We start from the raw sequence: 17,237 nt of genomic DNA on the forward strand, positions 1-17,237 counted from the left end.
GATCCAGCTTTAGCAGAACTAAGAAATCCTAAGAACTAAGTTATTTACAGAATGCTTCATTTGTGTTTTGTTTTGTTTTGTCTTTTTTAGGTTTTTGCCATGGGTGCGTGTACTTGACAGAGAGAGACAAAGAGAAAGGCAAAGGGAAAGTGAGAAATCATCTCCCAGGGAGATGGCCATGCCACAATCCCTTCTCCTCCATTCTTTTCTTGCAATTTCAGCACACACGCATATGCACCTGGTATGAGTTTCAAGCTGCCGGGTGTGGGACTCAAACTGCAGTCAACCACGTGGGAGTCCAGTGCCTTAAACACAACCTCTTCTGTTGACCTTGCTTCATTTATTTTTATTTAAAGGAAAATGACCTGTTCCTTTTTCATCCGGTCTGCTTCCTTATAGTGTAACCTATTTTCTTCAGACATAATTCCTTTGCTTCAAATATCAACCAGCTATTTTCTACTGTGAATTGGATTTGGTTCATCTTAAGTCTTTGAAGTTTTAAAACTATGTAGACTATGAGACTCCTTGGACAAATAGATATTCTTATTGGAAAGTGTTTTGTCCTATTGGAAAGAGTTTTATCCTCTGGGCTAGCAGGTGGCATGGTGGTTAAGGTGCTGGATTCCCACATGACCAGCCATGGTTAGAGTCCTGGACTCAGTAGCTTGAAAATCATGCTGGCTGCGTGTGCATATATGCCCAAAATCCTGAGGGGAGAACATAGAAGGGATTGTGGTATGGCCATCCCCACTAGAAGGTGATTTCTCACTTTCCCTTTCACTGTCTCTCTCTATTTCTGTCTGATGAGTGCATACACCCTATGGCAAAAACCAAGAGTTTTGTTCTCTGATGGCTGGATATATGATGAAAATATCCAGCTATAATTTAGCAATAGTAGAAAATCCCTGTACTGAGTCAATTAACCTGGAAAATTCTCTTTCACCAATTCACAGTCTAATCTGGAAAAATAAATGCCCCTTTCTTTTCACCCCTAAAGTAAGGAAGGCTGGGCTGTCACCTATCATCTCAGGTCCTGTGACATTTTGTCTGTTTGCTTGTTTGTTTGTTTGTTTTTATACAGTGCATGCACTCGCTGAAGAGAGAGAGAGAAAGACAGACAAAGAGAGAGAAAGTGAGAAATCAACCCGCCAGTGGAATAGTCACACAGCAATCCTTTCTTCTCCATTCTCCTCTGGGAACTTTGGGCATGTCCACACATGCATTTTCCTTGATTTTTAAGCCACTAGGTCTAGGACTCCAACCCAAAAGTTAGCCATGTGGGATTCAGCTCCCTTAACCTCCAGTCCTGTGATGTTTTAATGATTAGTTTTCCTGTGAGATTTTAATGCACTTTGAACAATGATTGTAGCTCTCTCCTCTACCAAGGTCCCTGTGTGTCCACAGTAATTTCCGGTTCCCAGGGTGCCAGAGAGAGTTATATATGAGGGCCTGATTTTTCTCTTCTCTTAAGTAGGGGGATGAGAATTAAGCAATCAGGCTATGTAATTAACTGTTGAAGCCTTATCTATTCACTGTAATTCTGATAAGCCAATATCTTAATCTGTCAAATGTGATTGAAATATTAGTTAAAACAATTGCATTATTCTAACCTCAGATTTAGTTACAAAGCAGTGGATTTTATATATGTATATAAAATGTATGCATTAAGTCTGGTTTCATTATTGACCATTTGATTTTGTTTCTTATTCCTAAGAACCTTTGGGTTTATTATCTAGATAAAAATCTAAATTATATTTCTCTTAGATTCATTTATAAAGGGACACAATAATATTAGATAGAATAAATTTCACTCTAATAGTTTGTCAAAAAAAAAGTTAACAAAAATAAAGCTTGTTACCTTAAAAAAAAAAAAAAGAGGAGTATGAAGATCCTAACTAAAATTTTATCAAATAAGAAGTCTTTGCCAGATCAAAAAATGATTGGATTAAAATCTTTGGGACAATATTTACTAACTTTTTTTTTTCCTTGAGGGCACGTGAACTTGGAGGAAAGAGACAAGAAAAGAGACCCCCTATGGGGGATGATCACGATTCAATCTCTTCTCCTCCATTTCTCCTTTGGGGTTTTGGGCATACGTGTACATACACCCAGTGTGGGTTTTTTGGTGTGTTTTGTTTTGCTTTAAAGGTTTTTGCTAGAGGACATGTGTCCTTGCCAGAAAAACAGAGAGACAGCGAGAAATCACCCTCCAAGAAGGATGACCCCACCCCAATCCCTTCTCCTCCATTCTCCCCTCAGGATCTTGCGCATGCATGCACATGCACACGGCATGAGTTTAAGCCACCGGGTCCAGGATGCTAACTGTGGTCGACTACATGGCGGTTCAGAGACATAGCCATTACACTAACTGCTGGTCCCATCCCAGTATGTTTTTCTTTCTTTTTTTTTTTTTGAAGAGGTTTTTGCTATAGGGCATGTGTGCTCGCCAGACAGAGAGAGAGAGACAGAGAGATAGAGAGAGACAGAGAGATAGAAAGCGAGAAATCACCCCCCAGAGGCCACAATCCCTTCTCCTCCATTCTCCTCTTGGGATCTTGGGCACACACGCACATGTGCCCGGTGTGAGTTTAAGCCACCGGGTCCATGACTTGATCCGCGGTTGACTACATGGGAGTCCAGCGACATAGCCATTATGCTAACTGCTGGTCCCTCCAGTATGTTTTTCAAGCTGCCAGTCCAAGACTCAATCTGCTCAGTCAGCCATGGGATCCAGTTGCCTTAACCATCAAGCACCTAGCTGGTCTCTAACTTTTCAATTATGCAGGAAAGTTGTGAACTGTTCTGAGCTTTCATTTCTTCATACATAGAATGAAGATAATTATAATCATTCTAAAAGTACCACAGAGACTTCACAAAAATCAAAATCAATGTTTTCATCAGATGTTGTAGATGAAAGTCACTGGTAAAGTCTAAAGCATTGCACATATGTGATGAAGTCATTCTTTTTTCTTAAGATTTATTTTATTTTATTTATTATTATTATTATTTTAATTCACCAGAGAGAAACACACAGAGAGGGAAAGTGAGAAAACAAACCGCCAGGTCTAAGACTCAAACCATGGTCAGCCACGTGGGAGTCCAGAACCTTAACCACCATGCCATCTGTTGGCCCCATGAGGAAGTCATTCTTACTGAGGATAAGATAAGCCAGAGTCAAATGACCACAGTTCATATCCCTCTCTTTCTAAAATCAGAGTAAAAACATCAAAATGTGATGGTTCTTCTTGTCAATCCAGGGTACTTCCAATAGGAAAATAGAACCATCAGGAGAAAGAATTTCCAGACCACAAAGGCATAACTCTAGACCAACTTTTCTGAGTAATCATTACTATCTGGAGGCTTGAGGGAGCCTTATAACAATGTATGATCAACGATGATGCCACTGCATGACACCACACTCCTAACCCTAACATATCTGCTCCAAAGGTAGACCTGCAAGAGGGTCAACCCCGTCATGAACCAAATCAACGAGACCAATGTGAGGGAGTTTGTCTTTCTAGCACTTACTCAATTCCGGGAACTGGAGCTCTTCTTCTTCATAGTCTTTCTTGCTGTGTATGTGACAACTGTGCTGGGAAATGCCCTCATTGTGGTCACCATCACCTGTGAGTCTCGCCTCCATACGCCTATGTACTTTCTCCTGCGAAACAAATCAGTCCTGGACATCGTTTTTTCATCTATCACTGTCCCCAAATTCCTGGTAGATCTTTTATCTGAGAGGAGAACCATCTCTTACAATGGCTGCATGGCACAGATCTTTTTTTTCCACTTTGCTGGTGGGGCTGATATTTTTTTCCTCTCTGTGATGGCCTATGACAGATATCTTGCAATCGCCAAGCCCTTACACTATGTGGCCATTATGAGAAGACAGGTGTGGATGACCTTGGTGATAGCTTCCTGGGTGGGTGGTGGTTTGCATTCAATCGTTCAGATAATTCTAATACTGCCACTCCCCTTTTGTGGCCCCAATATCCTGGATGCCTTCTACTGTGACGTGCCTCAGGTGGTAAAACTTGCCTGCACAGATACCTTTGTTCTGGAGCTTCTTCTGCTCTCTAACAATGGACTGGTGACCCTGCTGTGGTTCTTTCTGCTCCTGGGATCCTACACCATCATTCTGGTGATGTTGAGATCCTACTCTGGGGAGGGTCGGAACAAGGCCCTCTCTACCTGCACCTCCCACATCCTGGTGGTGACTCTCCACTTCGTCCCCTGTGTTTACATCTACTGCCGGCCTTTCACTACTCTGCCCATGGACACAGCCATATCCATCAACAACACGGTCATCACCCCCATGCTGAACCCTATGATTTATACCCTGAGGAACAAGGAGATGAAGTCCGCCATGAGGAGACTGCAGAGGAGGCTCGGGCCTTCTGAGAGCAGTAAACTGGGCTGAGCAGCTAAATTGGGTCTGGAAGTGTAAAACTGAGTTCGTTTTCTCAAATCACTAGCTTAAGAGTAAGAACAGTTAGCTCTTTTGTTTTTGGTCGTTGGACTGTACACAGGGACTTCAAAAAGTTCATGGAAACAAGGAATTAAAGTGCAAATTTATATTGGTGTAAAAAGTTTTGACATCTATGCATTTCTCATTTCTCGTTTTCATAATATGCATTTTCTATGAACATTTAAAAACCTTTCATATATCTTCATAGCTACTCAGCTTTATTAGAGAGAATATAAGAAGAACAAACAGAAGGCATTAGATTGAATGATGTGCGTGATCAGGTTTGTGGACTGGGGTATAAGATTGAAACTGAGAGCCTACATGCTATTTCAATGTTATCTGTTATTCTTATGCCAATACTTACCTCACTTCGACCAGCTGCAATATGGAACTAGCATTAGCTACTCACAAGTTTGTCATGAAAATGAAATATGATCAGTGCTCCGAGGATGATAGTTGTGAAGGTTAGTACCACCCTTGACATTAATCATTCAACCTATGTTCTCTCTATTCCTAAACATGAATATACACAGAATATAGACATATTTATTTCATACACACTTTCTCTGTGACTTTATTTCCACTCAGTTATTAAAAACACACCTTGAGTTTATGTTTTGAGTGCAGAATTTTGTATTTTACCAATTATGAAAAGAAAAGGAATATTTTAAGTTATGATAAGTCAGATATATATGTCACCAAATCTATACACGGACCAAGTGTTTCAGTTTTATGTGCATTTGACTGTTTTTTTTACACTAAAGTTATTATCAGAAATACTTGTATTGTTTGAAGATATATCTGGATAGAACCCACATTTTTTTTTAGTACTTACCTGAACCTCTTTTCTTCTGTTCCTTCTTTTTATTTTACCCCAGGGTTTTTATAACTGGAACAAGACTATAGATTTTGTCTATGTATGCATAGAAAATTGAAGACAAGTCACTATAGTTAAAATGAAAAAAGACAGCTACCTAAGAAATACCTTTCATGCTTTCAAGGGCCATTTTTTTGTATAGTGAGAGGGAAACACACACACACACATTCTGTTCAGGGTCATTTAGAAAGAGCCTCTAGAGGGACCAACAGGCGGCATGATAGTTAAGCTGGCTGGATTTCCACATGACTGACTGTGGTTCAAGTCCCAGATTGGTGGCTTGAAAATCATGCCAAGCATGTATGCATGCAAGTCCAAGATTCTGAGAGGAGTACAGAGAAGAAGGGATGGCAGTGTGACTATCCCTCCTGGGAGGTGATCTCACTTTCCCTCTCTCTTTCTCGCTCCTCTCTGGCAAGCACACAAACCCTGAGGCAAAACCTAAAACACACACCAACAAAAAGAGAGGGAAAAAAAAGAAAAGAAAGAGCCTTTAGATTCCATTTGTATTGGAATACACCTCTCTCCTAAGAGAAGGGTTCCAAGAGAATCCTCTTCTCCTTCCAAGCTCACCTCAAATTCTATCCTTCTCTCTCCCATAGATATTTGAAAATTGGCCAAGAAAAATGAGGAGACTCAGGAAATTGCAACACATTGAACAACTATTTTACAAAGCACCCAACTGTTATGATACATTAATATTTAGCCAAGAGGTCCTAGTAGGTGATACAAATTTGTGATCCTCCCTCCGTACAATACAGACATTGAACCAAGACTCAAAATCATGTCAGTGCTTCCATTTTCCTTTAATTTTTATGAAAGAGGTATATGCACTCACCAGAAAGACAGAGAGAAAGCACCGCACAATGGGGCATGGTCACATGACAATTATTTTCTCCAGCTTTTCATCCTGTCAGGATTTGGGGCAGGCATGCACTTGTCTTCCCAGCTACTAGGGCTGGGATTTGAACTGTGGTGGACCACGTGTGATGTGGCTTTCTATGCACAGCACTGAACTACTGTGTACATGTGTGCCCCACCTTCCAAGAGGAGTGTGGAGGAGAAGGGATTGCAGTGTGACCATCCCCCTACAGGGTCAGCCTGAAAGGTTGTTTTCAACTTGTTTTGTTTCATTTCTGCCATACAGGAAAGAGACAGAGAGAGGGAAAGTGAGAAATTACCCCCCAAGGGAGTATGGCCACACTGTAATCCCTTCTCCTCTATTCTCCTCTTAGAATTTCAGGCATGCAGGCTCAAATGCCTGGCATGATTTTCAAACTGCCAGATCTGGGAATTGAACCATGGCTGGTTACATGGGAGTCCAATGCCTTAACCACCATGCCACCTGCTGGCCCCATTTTTCAACCTTTTTAAAAGTTCCTCCCTTTAAAAACTTGCTGCCAGGTTCAGGACTTGAACAGTTGTCTGTCATGTCGGAGTCCAGCATCCTTAACCACTACGCCACCTGCCGATCACAAGTACTTTTCTAACTGCCCCATACATATGACAGTTTTGTAACAAAGGTACACTCTATATTTTATTGTTTTTTTAGGTTTTTGCCATAGAGTGCATAAACTCACTGGAGAGACACACAGAGAGAGAGAGAGAGAGAGAAAGAGAAAGTAAGAAATCATCCCCAAGGAGGGATGGCCACACAGCAGTCCCTTCTCCTCCATTCTCCTCCTGGGATTTTGGGTATACACCTATGCACCAGGCATGAATTTCAAGCCACCAGGTCCAGGACTTGAACCATGGTCAGCCATATGAGAATTCATCACCTTAATCACTACGCCATCTACTGACTTCCACTCTATATCTTTTATGGACTGAGGCCCTTTGAAGGGTCATACAGCATTGCAACAGCTATGGTGTTCTTGATTTCCCACAAACCAGTTACCATCCCTTTGAGTAAATTGTCCTCACCTGAGAATGAGTATACACATTTAGATGTTCCGTAACTGACATGTCCCCAAAACTAAGAATCACAGAATAGATAGATATATGTCATCTGGGGCTAGCAAGAATTTGGAAAGAGAAATGTGAACATATGTTTTGGTCGGCATGAATGCACGTATATGTGTGGATTTGCCTCCAGCAAGAGCTTGGCGATTTTAATCACTCCCAGTGGAACTACAGCACTACAAGAAGGCTGTCCATTTTGTTTCCAATAAAAATCCCTTTGCTAATTCTCATCCTAGGCATGAGCTCAAGAGACTAGCAGCAGGGACACTTAGGGACAGACAGAAGAACATGATGATGTGACTCTCCATCTGTACTTGCCATTGTGACAGCTTAAGAGGAGACACCACTGTCCGGTATAACAAATCTTCAGAAGGTGAAGGACTTAGGTAAGAATACAGAATTGTCAGAATGTGAGATATTGTGCAGTATGCATGAATACGATGAGCATGAAAAATATACTGGCTGTATAAAGGACATAGCAAAAGTAGTTGAAAACACCAGCAATAGTAAACAAAGAAGTAGATGTTAAAAATCAAGAAAAGAGGAATGTCTTCATATGAAAGAGTCACAGAGATAGACTGGCATGGTTAAAAAAAAAATTAAAAAAAAAGAACAAAGAGGAGAAAGGAAGGAAGGAAAGAAGAGAGAGAGAAAGAAAGAAAGAAAGAAAGAAAGAGAGAGAGAAAGAGAGAGAGAGAGAGAAGGAAGGAAGGAAGGAAGGAAGGAAGGAAGGAAGGAAGGAAGGAAGGAAGAAAGAAAGAAATAAAAAGAAAGAAAACAACCTATAGTTGACAGAAAAATTGAGTTTCAGAGGAGTAGATCTCATTCTAGTTCATGATTTGTCAATGGGGGATCATAAAGTCTCTTTCTACAAGAAAAATGCTTCCTTAAAAACATTGTTTTAACCTTATATTTTCCTAAAATCTGTGAAGGGTTTTTTGTTTGGTTGGTTTTTGTTTTTGGAGAGGTTTTTGCTATAGGGCACGTGCACTCGCCAGACAGACAGAGAGGGACAGAGAGACAGAAAGCAAGAAATCACCCCCCAGGGAGGATGGCTACGCCACAATCCCTTCTCCTCCATTCTCCTCTTAGGATCTTAGGCACGCAAGCTCACGCACCCAGCGTGAGTTTAAGCCACCGGGTCCAGGACTTGAACCGCAGTTGGTTACATGGGAGTCCAGCAACATATCCATTACACCAGCCGCTGGTCCCAAAACTGTGGGGCTTTTAAAGGCAGCTCAAAGTATGTATTTTGCCCAAGCTCTGGATCTCCTTGCCCCTTGATCAAGAGACTGCCTTGTTCCTGAATACACTAATCCTGTGCTGAGCTTCTGTTCTATGTGAAAATTTTGCACAGGTTCCTTGAAACAAAAATAATCAAGTTGGTTCAAAGAGAAGCTGTTCTTCTATAGAATAGCATTTTACATTGTGCAAATGTCTTCATAAATAATCTTTTGTGATAGGCAGGGAAGATAATCTTTTTAGGAGAAAAGGAAAAGAACTAAGTTAATTGAATGTCTCTTATGTGCTTTATACACATCAGATTTACACCTATGCTACCTCATGTGGTAAATGTTAAGCTTCTTAGTTTACAGAGGAGAAAATTGAAGGAAACTTCAGTACTTGCCCCAGGTAACAAACGAGGAAGAGGCAGAATTCTAGCCCAGATGTGCTCTGTTTCAAAGTTCTTAACTTTTGACACATACTATTAATATAATACATCACACTAGAGCGCCCTCACATTTCTCAACTGAGGATCTGAGGCACAGAGAGGCAAAGTAACTGTGTCAAGTTCACAGAGCTATTTTTTTTCCCCGTGTCAGAAACTAGATCTTCAGGACCACCAGGTTACATGGTGGTTAAGGCATTGGACTCACACGACTGACCATGATCCAAATCCTGGATCCGGTGGCTTCAGAATGATGCCGAGGGTGTATGCATATGTGCCCAAAATCCAGAAGGCAGAATGGAGGGGATGAGAGTGCAGTGTGGCCATTTCCCCCTAGGGGGTGATTTCTCACTTTCCCTCTTACTGTCTCTCTCTGGAAAGTGCACACACCCTTTGGCAAAATAAATAAATAAATAAATAAATAAAAATAAAATAAAGTTTCATCCAGATTTTCTGAAGCCAAGTCAAAAATATGAGCAAAATCCTTTTTTAGCCTGTATTTGTCAAGATCCTTTGCACTCCCTAGACTCCAATGCTAATGCTCATAAGTTATGATATGTACATGAATCACTAGCCTTTATTCATGAACTCTTCTAAAAAGTGAGCAACTAACATTAGGCCCCCAGACTAGGCAAGGCTTTGACAATATTAGGATAAATGAAACACTAAGCAGATGGCATGAACTCGAGGTCTCATAGAGAAACTACACTGAATTAAGCAAAGTTGGGCATAGAAGAAATTAGGTGCAATAAATTGTTAGAGGCGATGGAAGAGAAGTCAGTTCAGGGAATGATGGAAACATAAAGGAGGGTTCTAATTGAGGGTTACCAGAAAAGGTGTCACAAGCGAGGACACTCTGGGCCTGAGTGTTGAAATATTGGTGTTTCACAAGTCAGGTGAGAAATTCTGAGGTGTCACAGGCAGAGGGAGCAACAGGAACACAGATCCGGAGGTATGGATCAGCAAGAATTTGCATGACATTTGAGCCAAAGCAAGAGAGAATCAAAGGAATGAGGGCACCAGTGAAAACCAAGATGAAGGAGAGTCTCAGATACTACACGAGGAGCTTAGCCTTTATTCTGTCGGCAATACAACACCAAAAACTTCAAACACAGAAATGACAAGGCAACACTTATAAAGAAACAACTAAGAAGACCAGCAATTAGCATAATGGCTATGTCGCTGGACTCCCATGTAGTCGACCGCAGTTCAAGTCCCAAACCCTGTGGCTTAAACTCACGCCGGGTGCGTGTGCGTGCGTGCCCAAGATCCTGAGAGGAGCATGGAGGAGAAGGGATTGCAGGGTGGCCATCACCCCTGGGGGGTGATTTCTCACATTCTATCTCTCTGTTTCTCTGGCGAGTGCACACACCCTATAGCAAAAACCTCTCCAAAAAAAAAAAAAATCAAAGAAACAACTAAGAAGATGAATTAGAGAAGTATAGACTTAAGAAAATGAGATCAGTTAGGAAACTCCTGCAACAGTCCATGGAGAAATGATAAGGGGTTAACTGAGAGTGGAGAAAAGGACCACACTGAAAGATGTGAAGAAAGGGGAATGACTTGGAGAATTAATTTTTCACAATTTCCTGTGGGTAACTCAGTATAAGTCTTTTAGATGAAAAGCACTCCCAACAGTACTTACAGGACTTTGGGAATAGAGGTGACTGAATGAAATGGGGAAACGAGGCGAACAGTCACGTTCTCCCATACAAATGAAAGGTGACGTGTGTTTTTTATTTATATATCTACATGACATTTTAAGTTTTTCATCTTCCCAACACTTTTTTTTTAATTATTTATTTAATTTTATTTATTTATTATTTTTACATTTTATTTTATTCACCAGAAAGAGAAAGAGGGAAAGTGAGAAAGCAAACTGCCAGGTTTGGGACTTGAACTATAGTCAGTTATGTGGGAGTCCAATACCTTAGCCACCATGCCACCCACTGCCCCTCCCCCACAACATTTGTTTTTATATGGTACAAGCATGAAACTTCCTACCCAGGCACTGAACTGGGGCCCATCTACATAATGGTGTCAGTTGACTCCAAAGCTGAGGCTGAGATTGGCTTTTTCTTTCTTTCTTTTTTAGTGTTATAGGATGTGTGCACTCACTGGAAAGAAAGAAAGAGAGAGAAATCACCTCCCAGGGGTGATGGATACCTAGCAATCCCTTCTGTCAGGATTTTAGGCACATACACACACACACACATGCCTGGTGTATTTTTCAAACCACTGGGTCCAGGACATGAACTGCATAGTCAGCCATATGGAATCCAGCACTCTAACCTCCATACCACCTGCTGGCCCTGAGAATGGCTTTTTTCTCTGAATTAACTTTTTGCCATTCTGGCTCAGAAATTATTTAGGTATCTTAGAGGGAGAATGCATTGAGCTGAAAGCCAAAGACAGACTTCACCCCTAGGTTACAGTGTGGACTTCTTCATAACACTAAAGCCTATCAGGAACTTTAATTTCCCTTCATTGATCCTCAAGCAACAAAAGATTGTTCATTAATTCCTAAATCAAACAATGAAAATGCAGTAAGTGGAAAATTCTTTCAGTTGTATGTGCCGTATGTCCCTTCCTCCCCAAGGACTTCATAGTAGAACCTTCCTGGCACCAGGGAAGGAAAGTGATGATCATTGTTCCCACAGTGTGCTGGTGGAATATGCTGATTTGTACTCTGCCAGGACATGCAAGCCCCCAGCTGAAAAGAAGCTATTTAACATTTATAAGGGGACAGAAGGAAATCCATCTTTACCTGAATTGCCTACAGGAAGATTGCACTTCATGTCTTTTCTCCACATACATATGCCTGGACCTTAGCTGTTAACCTTGAAAATAAGGCCATCTCCATCAAATTCATTGCCATTTTGTATTAAACCCCAGTCCCTGAGTACCCATGAAATGAAATTTAAAAATTAAATAGGAGAGGCATCATTTATGTGACATATTATGTGAAATGTAACATTATACATAATATATTGGGCCGGCAGATAGTGTAGTGGTTAAGGTGCTAGACTCTCCCATGACCTCCTACCTGTGGGAGTCCTGGACCTGGCAGCTTGAAAATCACACCAGCTGCATGCCCAAAATCCCAAGAGGAGGATTGAGGAGAAGGGATTGTGGCATGGCCATCACCTACAAGGGATCATTTCTCACTTTTCCTCTCTCTGGTGAGTGCACACCCTCATGGCAAAAACCATTAAATGAAGGAGGAGGAGGAGGATAAGAGAAGGAGGAGGAGAAGGAGAAGGAGAAAAGGAGAAGGAAAACGAGAACAAGAACAAGAGCAAGAGAAGAAGAAGAAAAGAAGAAGAAGGAAAGAAGAAAACTACAATATGCTATTCAAATGGATCCTAATCAAGTTGTTACCAAGTATTTATTTATTCCAATAGTTTTGTTTTTTTTTTTTTTGGAGAGGTTTTTGCTATAGGGCTCGCCAGACAGACAGAGAGACAGAAAGCGAGAAATCACCCCCCAGGGTGGGTGGCCAAGCTGCAATCCCTTCGCCTCCATTCTCCTCTCGGGATCTTGGGCACGCATGCACACGTGCCCGGTGTGAGTTTAAGCCACCAGGTCCAGGACTTGAACCGCGGTTGACTACATGGGAGTCCAGCGACATAGCCATTACGCTAACTGCTGGTCCCTATTCCAGTAGCTTTTAAGCCATAGAAACAAAGTAAATGTGAATCAAATCAGAGTTGTTTTGATTCACAAAGGTGTAAGGAACCCAGAATTCCTACCTCGGAGCTGTTTTTATTTTTTTAAAAAAGATCTTGTTGGGAACAGCAGGTGGCATAATGGCTATGTCATTCTACTCCCACATAGTGGACCATGGTTCATGTCCCAGACCCAGTGGCTTAAAGTTTACTCCAGGCACGTGTGTGTGCACATCCAAAATCCCAAGAGGAGAATGGAGGAGAAGGGATTGCAGCATGGCCATATGCCTGGGCAGTGATTTCTCGCTTTCTGACTCTCTGTCTTTCTCTTTCTCTCCAGCGAGTGCATAATCCCTATAGCAAAAAAAAAAAAAAAAAAAAAATCACTCTTAAAAAAAATCTTCTTGTCAAGATCCTCCTGCCTGAGCTTTTCAATTGGGACTACAGAAGCAGGGCTTCATATTTACTTCCTTTTTAGAAAGATTGTTACCCAGGCCAGCCCCAAGTGTTTAATTCTCTTTCCTTAGCATCTTAAATCAATGGGATTAAAAATGCACACCACCATGTCTGACTTTGGGCTAAACCAAGAATTGAACCCATGTTTCCCATATAACCTAGCCTATGGAGCACAGCATTTTAACAGCACATGCATCACAGCTGAGCCCATAAAGCCTTACTGAAGATTCTCTTCCTCAGCAGCTTCTAGAGGTGAACTTTAACAGAATCCATAGGCTACCTTCACGAACAGTTTAAAAAAAAAAAGTGTGTGTGTGTATATATATATATATATATATATATATATATCAAGTTCAAACTACAAGTTTTATTAATAAAATAAGTAGAATCAAATTATTTTCCCAGGTAATACAGCACATTCATGAAGAGCATGGTATATAACAAAATATATTTATGCATGTCCACTTTCTGCATAAGAGATAAACCTTTCCTTGATTTCCTTCAAAGGTATGCAAGGAGGAAAAAAATATCACCTAATGGCCCTAAGAAATCATACCAGGGTGTCTGAATTTATTTTTTGTGGACTCACCCAGTCTCATGAGTTGAGTTTACTCTTATTTTTCTTTTTATCTATGGTTTATGTAACAACCGTGTTAGCAAATGTCGCCATCATGGTCACGGTGACCTGCGAGCCCCGCCTTCACACCCCCATGTACTTCCTGCTCCGCAATCTCTCTGTTTTGGACATCTGCTTCTCCTCCATCACTGCGCCCAAGGTCCTAGTAGACCTTCTTTCAAGGAGAAAGACCATCTCCTTCAATGGCTGCATCACACAGATGTTCTTCTTCCACCTTCTCGGTGGGGCAGACATTTTTTCTCTCTCTGTGATGGCGTTTGATCGCTACATGGCCATCTCCAAGCCCCTGCACTATGTGACCATCATGAGTAGGGGGCGATGCACTGCCCTCATTGTGGCCTGCTGGGTGGGGGGCTTTATCCACTCTGTCGTGCAGATCTCTCTATTGCTCCCACTCCCCTTCTGTGGACCTAATATCGTTGACGGTTTCTACTGCGATGTTCCCCAGGTCCTCAAACTTGCCTGCACCAACACCTTTGTTCTTGAGCTTCTGATGATTTCCAACAATGGCCTGGTCACAACCCTATGGTTCATCCTTCTCCTTGTGTCTTACACGGTCATCTTGACAATGCTGAGATCTCACACTGGGGAGGGCAGGAGGAAAGCCATTTCCACCTGCACCTCCCACATCACTGTAGTGACCCTGCATTTTGTGCCCTGCATCTATGTCTATGCTCGGCCCTTCACTGCTCTCCCCATGGACAGAGCTGTCTCTATCACCTTCACTGTCATCATCCCAGTCCTGAACCCCATGATCTACACTCTAAGGAACCAGGAGATGAAGTCAGCCATGAGAAGACTGAAGAAAAGACTCACACTTTCTGAAGAATAACCTCATTATTGATAGTAGATCAAGATACAAGGATATAATTGAATTGTTTCCTTAAAATGTTAACTGTCACACTTTAGAATTCAGCTGTGCACAAATAACAGAAGCAGGCTGGCACAGACACAAAAGATCGGTGACTTGGAACATTGATGTTGCAAAGAACATCAGCAGAAAATTAAGTAGGAAGAACATAGTCCTTGAAGCACAACTGACAGCAAGCAGTGCACAAATGTGAAATATAATAAAAGTTCTTATGCATCCAGGCAATGGAGTAAAGGCTGGCTCTGTGTTGTCCAGTAGACAATGAGGGTAACTGTTGCAATCTAACAGCTCCAGCAGCTCAGACTCAGATCCTTAATAGTTGTCTTATTTATCGAGTATCTACTATGTACTAACCATGTTGGAAAAATATTTTTCTTTTTTAAAATTGTATTTATTATTATCATAATCATATTTATATTACATTGAATCACATATATCTTTATGGTATATTAATATAACACCTTACAAATCAGTCAAGAAAAAGACATTACTATCCACATCATCATCATCAAACAGATTTTCAACATTTTTTTTCCAGATCATTATTATTATTATTCTCATTATTAATTTTTTTGGAGAGGTTTTTGCTATAGGACGCATGAGCTTGCCAGAAAGACAGAAAGAGAGAGACAGACAGAAAGTGAGAAATCACCCCCAGGGGGGATGGCCATGCCACAATCCCTTCTCCTCCATTCTCCTCTCAAGATCTTGGGCACGTACGCGCACGCACCCGGCATGAGTTTAAGCCAACAGGTCCGGGACTCAAACCACGGTTGACTACATGCGAGTCCAGTGACATAGCCTTTACGCTAATTGCTGGTCCCTATTCTCATTATTTTTTAAATGATCAATCACTGTGTATCATTTTGCTTATAAAAAGCATTTACCCAACATGAAATACGTCTCAGACCAGTGCAGTTGAGAATACTATACATAGTATCATCAACAGGTAATAAACCATTTGTGTTTCCCACTAATGTCATGCCTCTCTATTTGTTCTCTTGCTATTCTTCTCTATACTCTTGCCTTTTCCCGCCCTGTTCCACACTGTCTTCAGCATCCCTAACTATTTCCAATGCTTTGATGCCCTCCAGTATGTCGATCTCTACCATAAAGTGTGGATAGTCGGTATATATTAAGTGGATACATACAATATCTTTCTGTCATATTCTGGCTTGCTTCACTCAGCAACAGATCCTCCATATCCGCCCACTTTCTATCAAACACCAGGGTCTTGGTTTTTGTTTTGTTTTGTTTTTATGGCAGAATAGTATTCCATAGAGAATATGTGCCAAACTTTTCCAATCCATTCATCTGTTTGTGGACATTTGGGTTGGTTCCATGTCTTAGCGATCATGAATAAATAGTGAAGTGCAAGGGCTTCTCTGACTGAGTGGTCGCCTGTCCTTTGGATACATACTCAGAAGTGGGATTGCTGGATCAAATGGTAGTTCTATTTGTAGATCTTTAAGAAACCTCCATATTGTTCTCCATAGTGGCTGAAACAGTTTACATTCCATCAACAGTGTAGGAGCGTTCCCCTTTCACCTCGTCCCTGCCAGCACTTATCACTTTTATATTTTTAACCTTTGCCATTCTGACAGGGATTATGTCATTGTGGTTTTAATCTGCATCTCCCTTATGATGAGGGATGTTGAGCATTTCTTCATATGTTTTTGGGCTATTCATATGTCTTCCTTACAGAGAGTTTTGTTCAACTACTTTTCTCATCTTTTAATTGGGTTAATAATTTTTTGGTGTGGGGTGGTAAATCTCATGAGTTTCCTGTGTATTCTGGTTATTGTCCCTTGTCTGAGGCATAGTTTACAAAAATATTCTCCCATTCTGAGTGTTGTCAAATCACACTAATTACAGTGTTCTTTGCTGTGCAGAAACTTCTAAGTCTGATATAGTCCCACTTGTCTATTTTAGGAATTATTGCCTGTGCTTTGGGAGTCTTCTTTAATAAGTCTTTGCCTACTCCAGTATCTCCCAGAGTTCCCCCAGCATTTTCCACCAGTAGGTTCATAGTTTAAGGTCTTAGGTTCAGATCTTTGATCCATTTTGAGTTGATTTTTATTAATGGTGAAATTTGGGGGTCCAGTTTCATCTTTCTGCAGGTGGATACTCAAGTTTTTCCAGCACCATTTACTAAAGAGGTTTTCCTTTTCCTAAGGGATTGACTGGTAACCTTTTTCAAAAATCAGTTGTCTGTAAGCTTTGGGGTTTATTTCTGGGATCTCTATTCTATTCCATTGGTCCACCTGTTTGTTTTTATGCCAATACCATGCTGTTTTGATTACCACAGCTTTATAGTATATCTTGGGGTCAGAGAGTGATATGCCACCATCTCCACTCTTCTTGTGCAGGATTGCTTTGGCAATATGAGGTCTTTTATGATTCCAGACAAATTCTATGATTGTCTTTTCTAGTTCTGTGAAGAATATCTCTGATATTTGGAATTGTGCTAAATGTGTAGATTAATTTGGGTAGAATTGCCATTTTGATTATGTTTATTCTTCCAATCCAGAAACATGGGATGTACTTCCACTTTTTTATGTCCTTTTCAGTATCTTTTTAAAGATTTTTACAGTTTTCTTTGTAAAGGTCTTTGACTTCCTTAGTTAGG

General features: G+C 41.0%; 2 protein-coding genes across 2 annotated transcripts; both read left to right on the top strand.

The window, feature by feature from the left end:
• The first annotated feature begins 3,475 nt into the window (after nucleotides 1–3,475).
• Nucleotides 3,476–4,420, top strand: OR4D6 (olfactory receptor family 4 subfamily D member 6). Its single transcript, XM_006147429.1, has one exon. The coding sequence runs from the start codon at nucleotides 3,476–3,478 to the stop codon at nucleotides 4,418–4,420; it is 945 nt and encodes a 314-aa protein (XP_006147491.1).
• Nucleotides 4,421–13,636: 9,216 nt separating this feature from the next.
• Nucleotides 13,637–14,569, top strand: LOC102483617 (olfactory receptor 4D9). Its single transcript, XM_006147430.1, has one exon. It carries the CDS (start codon nucleotides 13,637–13,639, stop codon nucleotides 14,567–14,569), a length of 933 nt encoding a protein of 310 aa, XP_006147492.1.
• The last annotated feature ends 2,668 nt before the right edge of the window (nucleotides 14,570–17,237 follow it).

This window comes from Tupaia chinensis, unplaced genomic scaffold, assembly GCF_000334495.1.
Source record: "Tupaia chinensis unplaced genomic scaffold, TupChi_1.0 Scaffold000213_1, whole genome shotgun sequence".
Lineage (NCBI taxonomy): Eukaryota > Metazoa > Chordata > Mammalia > Scandentia > Tupaiidae > Tupaia > Tupaia belangeri.

What these genes read in the sequence shown, in the direction of transcription:
- LOC102483617 (XM_006147430.1), top strand. Translation starts at nt 13,637, where the DNA reads ATGGCCCTAAGAAATCATACCAGGGTGTCTGAATTTATTTTTTGTGGA.
- OR4D6 (XM_006147429.1), top strand. Translation starts at nt 3,476, where the DNA reads ATGAACCAAATCAACGAGACCAATGTGAGGGAGTTTGTCTTTCTAGCA.